Source organism: Triturus cristatus, chromosome 3_2 (assembly GCF_964204655.1).
Source record: "Triturus cristatus chromosome 3_2, aTriCri1.1, whole genome shotgun sequence".
NCBI classification, from domain to species: domain Eukaryota; kingdom Metazoa; phylum Chordata; class Amphibia; order Caudata; family Salamandridae; genus Triturus; species Triturus cristatus.
In genome coordinates, this window is record NC_140584.1 from 218,832,510 (window position 1) to 218,849,757 (window position 17,248).

At 43.3% G+C, this 17,248-nt stretch overlaps 1 protein-coding gene across 3 annotated transcripts in view; it reads left to right on the forward strand.

Annotated features, from left to right (window-relative positions):
• The window catches only part of LOC146857047 (histamine N-methyltransferase A-like), a 544,350-nt gene that overhangs the window by 404,731 nt on the left and 122,371 nt on the right, over positions 1–17,248 (forward strand). For all 3 annotated transcript variants that reach the window (XM_085647547.1, XM_085647545.1, XM_085647546.1), the window contains 2 exons: positions 7,906–8,036; positions 12,146–12,239. In XM_085647547.1, coding sequence (XP_085503673.1) covers positions 7,906–8,036; positions 12,146–12,239 — 225 coding nt within the window. The remainder of the gene's footprint in view (positions 1–7,905; positions 8,037–12,145; positions 12,240–17,248) is intronic.

Consider the following 17,248-nt stretch of genomic DNA (forward strand, 5'->3'; position numbering starts at 1 on the left):
CACGTAAGAGCAATGCAAAAGATACACAAGATTACAGCAATTATCAAAACACGAATTATAGTAGGCCAATTGTACAAGTAGTTAGATCCCAGAAAAATGAAGTTGTTTGGCATTGTGATGGGCTAAGAGCAGCAAAAGAGGGACCTGGGCTCATGGGTACAAGATGGAAACAGAAGAGGAAAACAGGAAAAATTTACACTTTTTGCCACATTTCCTTCAATTCTGCAAAATCAAAGTAGGAGGTATTCCCACCACATTTGCCTCAACTGAAAGGCAAATCATAATCAGGTCGGTGGAATCCGTGTCTGCAGTCCCGCCGCCAGCCACTTCTGCCTATGGAGCTGTTGACGCGAGTGAAGATTCCCAATGAAGGCAGCGGACTCTAACGGTCATTCGCCTCTGGACTCACCAATATCTAAATAGAGTTGGTGGACCACCAAATAGGCAGGTGATGAAACAGTCAAAAAAGTGACAGTGAGACCGATTCTGGCAAGATCTAAATCAGGCCCAAAATCATTTGTATCTAGTTCTCCTAAAATATGATTTGCCTCTTGATTTGAGACCCACAGTGAATTTTATATGTAAAAAGATAGGACTAATTAAATGTGCAAAATCAGTCAAAAAAACTTTCAGTGACATTAATGCAGCCTTTCCTCAAACTCTTCAATGCAATCTTATATGAGAAGCAGAGGAGGAGATGAAGCCCGTAACTGAAAAGACTAGAGAACAGTGAATTCTAAAGAATGTGCTCGGTAGTCCCCATAATTTCCCTGTGATGGGAATTCATAACAACAAGCGGAAAATATAGGGTAGTCGTGGATCTTAAAAATATCAACAAAAATGTGGTTCCATGCAGTCCTGTGGTACCAAGTCCTGCTGTGATTATAGTTCAGATTCCTGTAGATGCAGAATGTTACAGATTTATTGACTTATGCCAATCGTTCTTCTCCATTCCTCTTCGTGAAGATAGCCAAAATCTTTTCACATTCAGATCCTCAATAATGTTCTTTTTGGTGCTGTATCCTACAAAGGTATGCAGAAAGCACCTCAATCTTTAATTAAATTCTGAAGAACATTTGGAAAATCTGCAACTACCCTGTAATTCAGTGCTAGTGAGATATATTGACTATTTGATCATTGCAGCAAAAATAAAAGATTAAGATCGAATGCAAATGTGATAATGGTCTTAAAGTGTCTCCCATGAAAATGCATTATTGTATGAAAGAAGTAATCTATTAGGGTCACCATATTCAAAACAGGGCAAGAAAGAATATGTTTCTGCAATCCTGAGACTGAATCCTCCAAAAATCCGAAGAGAAGTAAGAATGTTCCTGGCTCCTGGGAATAGTAGATAGTGGATTCAACACTTTTCCTTTTTAGGTCTCGGCTGAGCCAGCGCTTTAGCGCTGCTCTGGCGAGACTTATAGTAAGCGAGTTTTGGAAGTGCAAACAGTGGCTTTTCAGTCCTCCAAGTACAGTGCATGTGCCCCGGGCGCTCGCACCATTTGGCAGCCTGAAAAGCACTGCCTGATCACTTGCTTTGATGTCCTCAGTGAGCCGCGTGGCCACTGAGGACATCAAAGTGCACACCATTTGCCACCCCCTTGTTTTTTCCTTTGATCCCTATCTTTCCCTTCCTCAATCTCACCCTCTCCCTGCCTTTTACAACTGCGGCCCGCACCACTGCGCCCGTCCCCACTCCCCCCTCCCACTCCTTCCTCGTCAGCTTCAGTGCGCTCTTGTTTACGAAGTAACTACATAAAAAGACCCTCATTCCTGTATTGAACATGGGGTCTGCATTAATAATATTTTCCTATTTATGAGCCAGGAATCTACTTCACGGGCAGACTGACATAACTGCTGCCTAATCACATGTTCCTAAAGAAAGGTTCAACAAAGGGGTGCCACCAAAGCCCATATAGCTATACTGCTTTTTAATTCCTTTTTTGTGTGATTAGGTTAGTTTTACCAAAGAAGTCTCCAGCCAGACCTAGAGAAAGGAAAGCACGGTCTCCTCATTAAAAGACTAGGAAGTCGCTTCTGAGCATGGGCAGGCGGGAGGGATCAGCATACTACTGCCAACAGGAGGTCGACCACTTTGTTCCAATAATCCTACAAATGCTCAGACACACCTCATGCCGCCGGTACTGTATTCAGAACACAAACTTCCTGCGGATTGCACGAGGCGGAAATACATTTCTCCTCATTTATGAGCAAATTATGGCACATAGTCATCACGTTAACATGTTTTTCATCTTAACAATGCTGCTGGGTTGTTGTGCTCTTAATTTTCTCTCACGCTATATTGATGGGCTGTCTTTTAGATCTCGGCTTGGATCAAAGCGATACAGTTCCCGTAATAAAACTAACCAAGGGAATGTCTTGTATTATTACCGGTAAGAAAATACATGGTAAACCGACAGAGGACAACGCGAGGAGACGTTTCCTATGCAGCTGGGCCTCAAATGAGCTCCAGACACTTGCATCTCTCTGCTAAGCACATCAATCTGTCCAGCCTTCTTTTTTTGAGCGCCCCCTTTAAATCAGTCTCCACTGCAGTTAAATCAAGCTGTTTCTTCAAACTTCAGTCACCCATGCCTTCCCCTTGGCTGTAAACTCGCAAACCAGTCATTAAGTGTCGGTAATAACCAAGAGGTGGAAGCACAATTGTTGCCTAATTAAGATTTGATTAAAGGCATCGTCAGAAACCTACACGAAAGTTTACATCAAGATGAAACGTTGACATAAACAACACACAAACCGCTGCTATCTCGCTGGGCCCGTATTTATAAATAATCCCTTTTCAAGATGAGTCCAACATTCCAGCGCAGAAGCAAAATCAACTGAGCATAAAACATACTGTGTTACGTATGCAATTATGTGAGGTAGGTGCGGCACTGAAAAGGAGACCGGGTGTAATTTCAATCGGTGGTTGCAGGTGGGGCCAATGGCACTCATTTTTCCTTAATAAACTTTGCCCGAGAGAAGGAGAGCAAAAAAAAATAAATCATTGGCATAGCCAATAGGTCTCGCTTTTGGGACCTTATAAGTGTTTGATTAACCAGCACAATATCCTTAGTGCAACAACATCAACGGTTGCATGGCTAAACACATATAAGGCCACAAAGGCGGGACCTATTGGCTATGAGGTTTACCATTGAAACTCTCTTCTGTGTCCAGGATACCTTAAGAGCAGCTGAGAATATTTCTGTACCTTTAGCACCAGCAGAGTCACTTGCAATCTGTATTGACGTGCGTCTGGCTCATGTATCTGTCATTGGGAGTCAGCATCAGACGTGGTCGGCCACATCCAACCCACTCCCCTATTATGTCACAGCAGGAACATCTCACCCCTAACAAAGACATCACCGCGCGCTGGCGCCACTCACGCGGTCTGCCCTGTCGCATTCACACAGATGGCTAAGCACGGAGACTAGGTGGTCCGGTGAAGTCAATCAGGGTCGGCCTGCAGCCTCATGTGACGATGGGAGAGGCATCACTTGCCACGGTGCCTCACACCCTCCGGACCCCAGGGACACGGCACGCAGTGAGAACTAACACAGACCCACCCGGCCGTGTCTCCTTGTCGTACAGAGGAGGTGGTGATAACAATGCCGGGTTTGTTCCATGCCCAGGTACCCAGTGGAGCCAGGCGCGTGCAGTATTGATGGCCCTGCATGCACTGTGTGTATGAGTGAAGTGTGCATGCTGCTGGCCTTACCTGCACTGTGGGTACGAGGGAAGTGTGCAGTGCCGCTGGCCTTACCTGCACTGTGGGTACGAGGGAAGTGTGCAGTGCCGCTAGCCCCTTACCTTCACTGTGTGTGGCCTAACTTAGCGCTCCTGGCAGGGCTCCTACAGTTATTACGACAGTTATTACGGAGCTTTGTTTTTACCGGTGCCACACCGTTTCAAACAAAAGCAGACAAAATGTTTCCAAGGAATACCTCAATTAAATGTCTTTGCAGATGAATATACGTTACACCTATTTAATTCATATGGAGCATCCTCTCACAAATGTTATATAGCGCAAACTCAAACCTATTTTATTAAGGTATCACGTGCACTCTGGTGCTAAATTTACACCGGTGACTAACGGAACGCGCTGATGTTTAAATGCATTTGTAATGCTGCAGCAACATGCTTTGCCATTTACAGCTAAAACAAACATTGTCATTGCCAATAGGTCTCGTTGGTTTTGTGTTTATTAAGCTGTACTGTCTGCATGTGCGCTACGAATGAAGCATGTGTTGGCAAGGGTGGCCCCAGATGCTCCTCACGCCTCCTTCCCGGGTGCTGAGTCAAGACTCCTATCTCCTTTCAAGGCTCGAGGACAAAAGGGAGGGATAGCGTGTGCAGCAGCAGCAGGGAAAGCTTCCCTCCCCCAGAGATTCCCGAGGGAAGCCTCAAGGCCTCCCAGACCCCACCCCTCAGGACAAAGAACTCTCACTTGTCAAAAGGGCCTGTATGGGGTGCGGTGACATCAAACGGACAATACCAAGCGTGCACGTTCATTCGCAGCACACGATCTCACCTCGCTCCAAGCCTTCACTAATGCATTCCTATTTATGTAGCGCTTTCCACAGCTGAGGCGAGGCATAAGGCGCTTGCTTTAAAAAAAGTGCCATATTCACTAGAGATGGCAGCTGCCTCTCACGCCAGAGCATGTACCTTCTGTAAGTTCCTCTGACTGGAAAAAAAGTGCTCCACAGGAATACATGGTAGGGCACGGAACCCACCCTTTCCCTGAATACAAAATTGGGCTACCAAGCATATAATGCCGTTGGAGTCTCCACTACGCGAAATAAACACTTTTGTAGAAAGTCTACCCCGGAGTAAACAACGCCAAGTTCTGAAGGAAGACAACTTATCGCGGAAAAAATGTTTGAGAGTTTATTTTTTTGCAGTTTTCTTATATAGCGTGAACTCGACCCGAAGGTATCAGGGCGCTTTACATGAGCATCAGTTGTAGGACACATTCGTTTTTTTAGGTACGGGGAAATTAATTGATTTACCCAGAATCACAGGATGTTTGCGCCGACACCAATCTCAAACCCAGTTCGCCAACTCCAAAGTCGCCCGCTCTAGCCATTAAGTCACATCCTCACGATTGGCAGGTCCAAAATGTTTAACAAAAGACTTCAGCACTGACAGGTTTCACCTACCTCAACCGCTTACCCCTTCAACACAACTTCTCCACCCCTAGAGGTTACAACAGAAACCTAGAACTACAACAAGCATTTGCAATGCAATAGGTCTCGCATTTACACAAGTTTGAGCTATTGGCATTGTAAATGACAGTGCCTTTTATTTATATTTTAAAAAACCAAACTTAAATAAAAAGCATTGTCATTTACAATGCCAATAGCTCAAACTCGTATAAATGCGAGACCTATTGCATTGCAAATGCTTGTTTGCAAAGCCTTTACTGAGGCTTCCTCACAGCGATCATTCGAATCCTGTGCAGTTTGAAGATGAATGCACAAGTGCCTTTCTTGTGCTCAGAGATAAACTCTGTAGTGCACCTGCTCTAAAAAATCACATTTAAAAAATATGCTGCCTATTCTGCCATGAGAGAGAAGGATGTACATTCTCTGTACTTGTTCAAGAACATGAGAAAATCAGAAGAACCATGGCTTATTTTTCTGCCACATTAGATCTAACTGCTGCTGCACATCTTGGATTTCTGAAGTCGGTTGTAGCAGTTTATCATGCCGTTCAGCACAGTGAAGGGATTGTGAAGGGTTACACATAGGGAGCCTGAGTCACAAATGTAAGCTTCCATGTTTGTGTAAGTTTACTACTTCTACTTTTAGGTAGTCACAAACTATGTGCAGAGTTAAAGGACTCTGTACTCCCTATTACTTTTGTGTGCAGAGTTCTTGGGCGGAGAACTCCACAAACTTACGTTTAAGGGGTTCAGAGTCATAAAACCTGGCACGTAGTTTGTGAATACCTAAAAGTAGTAAACAAACACAAAACTTTGAATTTACCTTCATGAATCAGGCCCTAATTGTGCTATTCCTTCACTCAGTTGAGACTGTGCTGACTCGTACACAAACTCAGCATCTGACAAACAGTTGTTTTTCTAAATCATGGTGAATAATTTTGGTGGCTAACCATATTTCAATCAGAATAATACTATGAGTTAATAGTAGGTCTACGACTATGGATACTCCACTATCATGGTGGATAACTCTGCATACAAAAGATAAGCCTGTCTTATATTTTTATGGCAGAGTTCTCTGCCCTGACCATGGAGTCTGTCTAGTCGAAAACTAACTATTAACTTGTAGTTTGTGAATACCGCAAAAAAATAAACTTACATAGAAGGGTGATTGTGTACCTTTGTGAATCAGGGCCCCACTTGTCATTTGTACAGTGTTCCCTTCTGCTGGTTTGCTATCCAACCTGTTTCTGTGTCGTCCTCTGACACATCCGTAGCTACTAGTGCCTTTTCCCAGAACACATGCATCTGCCACTTCAGCTCACCAGTCCTGTGGTCTTCACAAAGCCAGTTCAGAAATCTTATTACAGATGCTGACCTCAAGACAAGTTGCCATTGACCATCAGAACCCTCTCAGTAGTCTGAAAACATCAACCATTGTTTATTTTTATATGCTTGCTCTATCCGTTAAAACATGTCACTCTTAAGGAGAAGATGTGGTCCGTCGGCTAGACTGCCGACTTTGGTGCTGGAAACCAGGGTTCGAGCCTCGGGGTCGCGTCCATATCCTGTGATTCTGGGCAAATCACTTAATCTCCCCGTGCCTGAATGTGTAACGTAACCGGTGCTCATGTAAAGCGCTCCAATACCTTCGGGTCGAATTTGCGCTATATAAATCTGCAATAAAATGTTTAAAAAAGTCATCTCCCCCTATTTGGCTTGACCCTTCCACCCTCTCACTTTGGGGAATCACCCCCTTTCTTGACCACAACACTGCATGTTAATTTATTATGGAAGTAGAATAAAAGGACTCCTGAAGGGAGGAAACCAGAATAATAACCAATGGACTTTGGCTGGGACAGGAAAGGAAACTGGTGTCTTCATTGGACTTCACCAGATAAATCTACTTAATTGCCGAATGCATTAGTCTCTTATTCCAAGTTTTCCTCTGAAACATGCAGGATTAGCTTTTTCTGCACGACATGCTAAAGGTATTGATATTTACCTCATATTTTTCACCTTCTACATTTTGCTGGTTTGACCTGCTGAAATTTACCAATGGGAAGAGCGGGCTGCAATATTTACTGCAAATCTCAGAATTCTGATTTCTACGTAAAGATAAGATTGCATACGGATCCAAATTCACCCTTAATTATGATCTGGACCATAGTCTGTTTGTGCCAGCTAGGCTATTCAAACGTTTAATCGATTACAACACCAATAGGCAGTATACAACAATCTTATCTGTATTAAGGCTCAAAATACACAATGGGTTTTCAATTGCACTTACTATGGAGTACAACCGTTTTCACTGTAATCACAACTCAGCAGGAGTGTTTTAATAGTTCTATGAGCAAGGCTTTGTGTTTGACAATTCTATATTTATTTTGATGTCTGTTCATACATTGCTCTTTCTTTCCTTGGAACTATCCTTTCCCTCTTCCTACAGTGGCTTGGAGAGTCATGGGTTATTATAAACCTGTTTTCTCCTTGTCTCCACCAGAAAACTTGAATCCCCTTAAACTGCTTTAGCACATGGACACCTTATAGTGAAGAGACTCAAGTATGCCGGCCCTTCACCTGAAGTACTTTATTACTGTTAAGCATTCCCTATCTGATGTGTGCTTCTGTTTTTATGACGCTCCCAACTATTCTAAATGAGTTAGATGAATTTCTAGAATGAATTAGAGAAGAAAAATATTACAGAAGATTACAAGCGCATGTATTTTTTATTTCAGAGCTTGTTACCAAAACATCACATCTTCGAAATATAGATTTCATCTGGCATAATATGACTCTAGAAGAATATCAAAGTGAAATGGAGGATAAAAAAGAAGAAATCAAATATGACTTTATCCACATGATTCAGGTAAATATGCACGCAGTATATGAACACAGGAATAAAGAAATCAAGGCTTGCCAAAGAAAAGTGATCTACACATTAAGCTGATAAGCCCTATTCTTGAAAATAAAGTTATTTTAGCAAATATAAAAAAGCCTGGGTCATTTAATATTTGTCAGGATGGAAGAACCCTTATACATCTGCAGTTCTCCTACCCCTCCAAACTTGTAGCTCCCCTACCCCATTCAGAGTGTGGTATCCACTATTGAGTCAATCAAAGCTTTGGCTTGTTCACCATACCGGGTTGCTTTTCAGGCACTAAGAAGACCACCCGAAAAGGGCCTGATGTATGTTTTCTAAATCACAAATAACAATAAACCTCACACACATGGAGAAAACACCATGTGACAATTCACAGTGATCCCCACACGCATGAAGAAAAGGCCATGTGTCATAGGACTATATTTTTTGTTTTCCAAATGACCACTTTGTAAGGGTTGTCAATGAAAAATAACAAGCATTTGGCAAAACCAAAAATTCCCATCTCCCCCCTCCAGGGAGTCTATAATTTTTGCCAATACTATTTTTCCCAAAGATGGGCACCGAATGTGTGAGCACAGACTCAGTAGCCAAAGAAAAATGTAAAAGATGGCTACCATATAACATACGTAGGTATAGAGGTCATGTTTGTCTGATTACCATTGTGCATGCACACACTAATTCTGCAACAGCCTTTCTAATTTACTTTAAATTTAGAGTTCTATGATTGCAGGAATAAAGTATTCATGAGCTGCAATGAAATGGGAAAGAAGTGAGCTGCCTGATATTACTGTACCTCTCTGCAGGCAATTTACAGAAATAATTTTAAAATAAGAGTGAAAAGGTGGTAAACGGGCAGTTGTGAGTGCCAGGAGCAGCATATCTAGGAGCAAAGCAGATTGCCCAAAGGCAGAGGACCTGCTGCAGGTCTGCCTCATGCTCCACAAAATGACATTCAGCCAATGACTCCTCATCTTGAATTACTAAGGACACCCTCTTCAAGGAGAAACATAACTACTATGCAATTCTGAACACAAAAAAGCTCTATCAATTGATGACCCTTCTGTATTGTATATACAATTTGGGTGTGAACAATGGATGAAGGTATGGCTTGATTTTAACTTGAATGACTTACTATGTTGCCTAATGTTGATGATAATATATCTGCACTGGTTGAAAAGTACCTCCTGAATTTTGAAGGATGCAGTTTATTAGCGTGACGGAGCAGCTTCATCACTACGCTGGCATGTAACACCACCATCCTGAAACCACTGCTTAGATGATGTCACAAACTCAGGGAATGTGTGACTGGCATATATGCAGTTCCCTCTCACAGATGCACCTATATGCCACCACTATTCATGCTAGCAGCAATAATCTATGGACACCACTGTTACCTCACTAAGTCCATCCTCTGAATCATGCAAAGGAATATATATAAGTGCAAGGGCAGATGGCATGGCTAAAAAACAGCTTTGTCCAATTGGAACACCTTGGCAGATGACTTGGGTACAGGTTGGTATTCTCAACCAGTGCCCCATGCACAATAGTTGGAGACACATCTTCACCATTCTGCACACTATAACCAATGAATGTCCTGATGATCTTACTAGTAAGTCACAGAGGAAGTCAGTATACTAACAACAATAGAATGACCAATAACTGTGCCCTAATTAGCACTACTGAGCGGACAAAACAGATGACAATGAGATCTCCCTATAACCATCTTTGCCCTGTTGGCTGCTCTAAACATTGTCCTGCCTCACAGCATGATTTTCATTGTACTTTCAGCAGCATGTCCATCACCTGTGTGACTAGTTCATAGTCTCCCTGAGTGTGACTCAACCAAAGCTGCCCACTCATGCAGTAACTGTAGACCCACCATTTACTGTTAGTCACATAACTCGTGTTGCCACTTTCTTATAGGACTCACCACCCTGTGTATTTGGTACATCACATTCAACTTTTACCCAGTACCAGTCACTGGTAAGAGGCAAAGGTTGCACCCTCTACTGATCATGTCCATATGCTCAGTCAGGACTTCTCTTCTACCAGAAATTGAGTTTCTTGATTCTTGGAGTTCCATGCACTGCTCTCAGGGTATGTGTTCATCCTACTCTGCCTATTGACATGACATTTTGGACACTCAAAACTATGGAAAATACATTTCTAACCAATACAGTTGAGGTTCTAACATTAAGTCAATCATTTGGCATGGGTTTGTATGTCTTTCCTTCATCTAAGAAAGTGTATAGTAGTGATCCAGTCATTCGCTCTGGTGATGGCAAGCTTGACTCTACACTCAAGTTCACATATCATTCTATAAGGGGTTTCTGGTAAATACCAGGGAAAAAGGCATTTTGTTGTTCTGAAGTTGGTTCAAGGCACATGTATCATGTGGTTGAGAGAGTCCAGCATCTATCTTGCTAATTTAAGCCCATGCCTATATTAGCAATTAAAATCAAAGAGGGAGTGAGCATAAATATCAGCTGCAGATTTAGAGCTCAAACAAGGATAATGCAGCTCAATGAAGTGGCCATGTTGAAGCATGCTGAAGTTCCTTCTGGAAGATACAGACATAGATTAACTTGAGCTCCATCTCCTACATTATCACAAGGGCCTACTGTGGCATGCTCAGCACTCTTGTCAATGCCCCCGAATGATGTACCTACAAGGATATTAGCAGAGCTCCTCAGCTAGTTGCACAAAAGACAATGTCAGTCTAATATTTTGACCCTTGAGCAGTGCCATCAGAGCTGATAACAAAGACAGAACCCACAGGGATGGAGTTTGTAGACTCTATAAACCTCATGTAATATGTTGACTTGGCTTTCTCCTCTTCATTGCCTTTGTAGGGAAGTACAGATGTCAGAAATGACATGCCGCACTGCGCATCCGAAACAGTAACAGTGTGTCCAGTACATGTTCTCCACATACTAGATCCTATAACTTACTTTTCAATGACATTCACCTCAGCCCTAATGGAAGCAAGAGGTAATGTATGAGGCCAGTAAAGGTGGCATACTTGGAATCCATACTTTTGAAAGCCACTTGGCCTGAACTGCAGTCCTAAACTCATTCTGTGGAGGAACGGTTTTAATATGTTAAGCAGCTGAACTGTTAATATGCCTACTAGAAATAACACTGAGTCCTTAAGTACATTGGTATTGTATGTAACTCTTTGATATATCATATATCTAGAGTATTGTCTGATCCCCACTGAAAATAAGCTTCTCCAGCCATAGGTCACAAGTAATATTATGTTGCCACCCAACAATGTAAGGAATACTGTCATTAAGATTTTTTATTAAAATTGTTTAGCATACTGACCCTTATGCACCCAGCATCAAATGCTTAAGTTACCAGAAATTCAGTCTCAGTTAGCTCCAGAGATATAGCTGAATATTCTCAGTGTATTAGGGTACAGCGATCCTTAACTTACTATTGAAGACTACCAATGATCTAGTTTACAGACTGAACAATACAAGTTCCAGAAATGATCCCTAAGGTGCCCAAATGTCATAGGGTTGTGGGAAATTCATCTAGCTTGCTGTAGTCATTTGGTACAGAATAATGCAAACCAGACCCTCTCTATGAAGCCAACTATGCTGATCAGGATTAAAATGAGGACACTATGATGTAGCACATGTAAAGCTTCTGAAGGAACTTGTAAATTGGTACTCACAACTCTAGTCCAGATGATTTCTCATCCAGCACCAATCCAATTGTGGTCTCTTATTGTGTAACGCACCCTGCTGACATTTTTAACTGGTACCCCACTCACAGACGCTCCTCATGTGAATCAATTAGGAGAAATTAAGGTAGACACATTCAGGGCCTCCAATTCTTCTGGAGGAAGACAGATAATAACGGGACATTACTTGTACATTGTATTGAGCCAAAACAGAAAATTGTTGAGTAGCCACAATGTCTTATCCAAGTGATACTGTTATTGCAAACAGCTTGTAGACACTCCTAGTTCATTCCTTTTTCGTGGAAAAAAAGTATACAGTTTGAATGCATTTTGTTAATTGGGTAATATTCTTAGCACAGGTCTTAGCACATTGTTCTTAATATATCTGAATTATTATTTGTAGATGCTTTATTATGTGAAAGATGTCAAGAAAACTATAAACTACTGGAGAAATTGCTTGGCACCAGGTGGGAATCTTCTTATCATTCTAGCGTCAGGTGGGTAACTTTTGAATCTTTACTTGCCTCGCTAATCGATATGTACTGCACTTTATATTTTTATTGCACTTGTTTCAAGTATATTTTTTATTACGCATAGTTACTAAAAACCATTGCACAGTTGTGTGCTGTCAGAATAAAAAAAATAACATTGTGGTTCTGCAGTAAAAACATTGATACCCATCATGAAGGTGCTGTGCAGTGCTTACATACAAATATACAAAAAGGCTGATAAAACCATTTGATGAGTGCCATTAAAATGTAACAGTAAAAATGAGAACCATAAAAAGTATGCACTGCAGTACTGCGTGGCTGTGATGATAATGGTTAGTGTGGCCTGCGATGTGCATCTATTGTACAAGACAATAGTTCCAGACAGTCACAGCGCGAAATGAGGACAGTGCATACATATCAGGAGGAGGCTCATGATGGCTAAGCGCTAGGACTTCGTTTCCCATGTTGGTGGGCTGTTTGTCGAGTTGTTAAAATTGAGTTTAAGGAAGCAGCTCCCGGTTGGCATGTCAGGTTCTTCATTGTACGCTTAATGCTGGAGTGGTTTGTATGCTCCTGTTATGTTGAATTGATTTTTTGATCCACCAATGTGACGAATTTGACCACTCTGCAGTTCAGTTGTGTGGCCCCTAAATCGAAACATGCCAGCACCGCTTGCCGCCTGCTGCAGATCCCTGACTGCTTGAGCAGGATCTTTGGTAGCTGTATCCTCTCTTGCTCCAGAGCTGTGCATGTGCAGATTAAGTGCAGAATGTCTCCCGGGCCGGTGTAGCACAGACTGCAAGTGAGCATGCCCTCTGCCATGGTGGAAGGTGTTCGGCGCACAGTAGAATGCCCAGGAGATGCTTTAAAATCTTTATTTTGAGAGCTTTTTGGGGTAACCCTGATTGAAGTATTTTTGGGGTGCAGATCTTTTGTAAAAGTTCAGGGTCATCCAGGAATGAAATCTGGCTGAAAACAGACCCTTGTCTTCCAGCAGTGAGAGTTGTTTTACTGACTTCCAGACCAATTTTTTGAAGAATGTGTGTTGTAGCTGGGTATTTCAAGGATTAGTGAACCTTGTGATTTCAAGAGATTCTTGTAAGTAGTGTCTGCCTGGAGATGTATCTCTATGCTGGAGTTCTTACCATAGCAGCTGATTAGAGTGTTTGAGGCAGAGAGTCTTATCTTATTCCAGCAGATGATGTAGGCACCATGCCTGGACAGCGATTGTTTCACTAAGCCGAACTCCAGCCTTATCTGAGCTGGTGAAATGTATTTTGGGAGGCTGAACATGGTTCTGTACGCCATTATCAGGGAGCTATCCAGTTTCTTAGTATCTCTCCCCCACATTGCTTCGCTGCCATAGGTTAGTGTGGGGAGTAGCTCGGCCTGTGCTACCTTCAGGAAAGGGGCATAGTGAGGGCCCCATCAGTTTTGATGACAGGTTTTTCAGTGTTATTGCCACAACCAGGCTTCTCCTTCTGATTTCCTAGTGGACCCATCATTATCAATAATGACGCCTCGATATTTATAGTCAATGGTGGGTTCAATAAGACCACCTCCAAGGTGCCACCGCTTCTGCCGCCTTCTTTTGTTGTTTATCGTCATAGTCCGTGTTTTCTTGAAAATAATTTTTAGACTGTTCTCTGCGGCGTATTTCTGCATTCCATCAAGCAGATGTTGGAGACCCACATATGTGTGGCTGAGCAGCACCACGTCATCAGCATACATAAGGTTTGTCTGTGGTTTACCACCGAACCTGGGTGCCTGTGTGTTGCTGATGTTGAGAGCTTGACGGAGGTCAGTCATGTAGAGAATGAACAGAGTGGGTGCCAGCATGCAACCCTGCTTCAGGCCTTTAGTTGTAGGGACCTTTCTAGAAATATGTCTTCCCCCTCCCAGTTTCACCTGGACCCAGGTATCAGTGTGTAGAAGCAGTGGATTTCCAAGATGTCCTGAGGGATTCAGCCCATGCTATGAGATCCTCCAAGATGGTGCCTGCAAAATATTTTGCCTCGTTGTCGATCAGGGCCACTAGGCGATAGTTGCTAGGATGAGCCTTGTCACCGCTCTTATGGATCTGCGTGATCATTGATCCTTTCCTTGATTGCGGTATTCTGCCTTGTGACCAGATTTCTGAAAATAGGGTTTGCAGGACATTAGCCAGTCGGCTGGTTTGTTTTCAAACAGGGACGGTGGATTCCATTTGGGCCCGGAGCCCCCTCTCTTTTCTCTTTTGTGATTTGCTTCTTGATTGCCAATGGAAGTGGTTGCCTGGCTCGTGCCCTGGTGATTTTACTGGATTTGGCATGTTCAACCCCAGCTCTTGGGCGATCGCGAGGCATCCGTCCATTTGGGTCCATTGGGCAGGTGTCCCCAGCATCGTTGTTGAAGTGTTTGAAAAGAAATTTAAGCCATATTTCCTCTGAGATGTGAGACGAGATTCCCTTGGGATTATAGCATTCACTTTTTTCCAGAATCAGACGCTGTCATTGTGGTTAGCATCATGAAGCAGCTTTGCCCAGATTTCGTCTTCTTGCTCTTTCTAGATTTCCCAGTTCAATTTCTTCAGACGCTTCCATCAGTCTTGCAAGAGTGTGCGGGCACTTAAGTCCCCTGGGAGACTTCTCAGGCGTCTTCGGTTGGAGTTTATTGATTTCTTGAGCATTTTTAGTTGGTCCCTTTGAGCTTTGGGGCTCCTGTTTCTCGGGCCAGTTACCTGGCAAGAGTCTACTTTCGGAGGTGTTGTTCCCCAGAGGGGCACCGTTAGTTGTGCCTGTTGCTGTTGATTGAAAAACATTGGTTGTTGTTTTTGAAAGAGACTCCGTAGTTGTTACTGCCCATTTGATCCTCCTTACATTTGAGGTGTAGGTAGGCTCCAAAGCTAGTTCTTGTTGGATGGTGAAGGTTACGGTGGCTGACAGTAGGATTTCCTGTGGGCGATGGTCACTGTTCCCTTTATCCACCATTTGGAACTGTTGAATGAAGGTGAACAGTGAGAGGCTGTGAACGTGTAATCTAAAATTGAGCATGATGTGAGGGAACGGGCGCGAGTCCTCAGGGAATCTTTGGTTGAGAGTGCTGAGGGTTAAATGTTCTATACCATCCAAGAGACGTTTTTTCTTGCGCTTTTGCTTGCAATTAGTGAAGCGCATTGTGGTGGGATGTTGCAGAGTGAAGTGAGGATGGTGGTCTCTTCATCCCTCGATGTGCCAAGGAAATGTTGATTTAAATCCCTGGTTTTAATGAAATATGGGGTTTCCATTTCAGTTATAAAGCTAGATACTTTGTCTATCAAGTTCTCTGAATCTTTGGATTTCCGTTTTTGGGTTGATGTAAGTGTTGACTAGGACCACCTCGTCTTGCCATCCATAAAGAGAGAGGGCAATATTCAAGGCGAAGGTGGCCGGTGCAGGGGAGCCAACCAGGGCCAATGAGGTGACTCTCGTTCTGGAGACGTAGGTTGCCAGCCCCCCTGAGTGGTGTCCAAATTTGTTGCTTATTGTGGTTGGTGTGGAGAAACACATATAGCCTTGGAGATGATGCAATAGTGTGAGCCATGTTTCCCGCAGCATAATTATGTTGAAAGATTGGAGATATTGTAAGAAGTTCTGATCCATGATTTTTGTCGACAAGCGGTTTATATTCCATGAGCATAAGCGGAGAGGGTTGGGGTCTGCTGTATCCCTAAGGCCTTTTTTTTTGGGTCATCATTGCCTTCCTGCGAAAATGGTTATTGTCCGAGTGATTGGCCTGAAAGCAGGCGATCTACTCTGCGTGGTGGGTGTTGCCCAAGTGCTGCTTTGTCTGTCTGTCCTCAAATTGGTCCCCGGCTGGGTTGATTATTCTAGAGCCCCTCAGCACTGTATTTGCCCCCCCCTGGGGCTTTGTAGACGTTTGCCTCACAATGGGGGCCATAAAAGGCGTTGGATATGCTGGAGTTAAATGCGGGGTGATGTCAGGCTTTGAAGGTGCCTCGTTCAGCTAAAACCTTCTGGGTGGCTGTTGCTGATTTCCATGTGCTCTTAGTGGCCTCTGGCATTGTAAGGTCTGCGGGCAAATCATTTCTACCGAGAATATGTCAGTTGTGCTCAGATCAGTGAGAGTTGGAATTATTTGCAGCAGCCTTTGGATATTCCCCCTGTTCTGGGAATCCTGTTGTCCTTTTGATGTAAACATGGGGTAGAAGAGAGTGGCGTAAGTGGCCTTCTGCATATTTCCCTTCAGAGGAGTTTTCTGTTGAAGGTCGTTGGTAGGTGCTATGTGCTAGGGTGCCAGGTTGGCGACTGCCTTGTAATGCTCCCTTTGGCTGGGGTTCCCTGCTGTTGCTTGGCAAACTTACAGTTCTCTGTTGGAGGATGCTTAGGGGGGTGCAGTGTGTTCTGTTCAGGCTGAGCTGCGTGATTCTCTCTCTGAACTACAAGGTGCTTTCCAGACATAAGAATGGTCGATAAGGCCAATTGTTCCGGGTTGTGCACTGCCATCCGGGACTGCCCAGTTTTGCTGTTGGGGACTTCAGCGCCAATCTTCTTGCTTGTATTCTTTTGTGACTTAGGACTCTTTGAGGCTGCGTCCAGCAGCAGTGATATAAGCTCATCATTACTGTAGACTGTTGCAGTTGTCCCGGAGTGGTAAAAGGGGGCAGAGGCCCTCCATTTGGTTCAGATCGTTCGAGTCTCGGTTGGCTGCCGCTCTGGGGACCCTTTTTATATAAATGTTGTTAGATTTGGGGGTCTCTAGTTGGCACAGGTAGGTACTTGTGACAAATAGGGACCCTTGCCTCTAGTCAGGGTAAGGTGGTACACTCCTACAATAACCTCTGCTCATCCCCTTGGTAGCTTGGCACGAGCAGACAGGCTTATCTCAGAGGCAGTGTGTAAAGCATTTGTGACCACATACAGTAATCCAGTGACAACACTACAAATGGACACCGCACAGGTTTTATATAAAAAATAAGTATACTTTATATAGATTTACCACAAGACCATAAACAACAAAAATACACAATAATATTA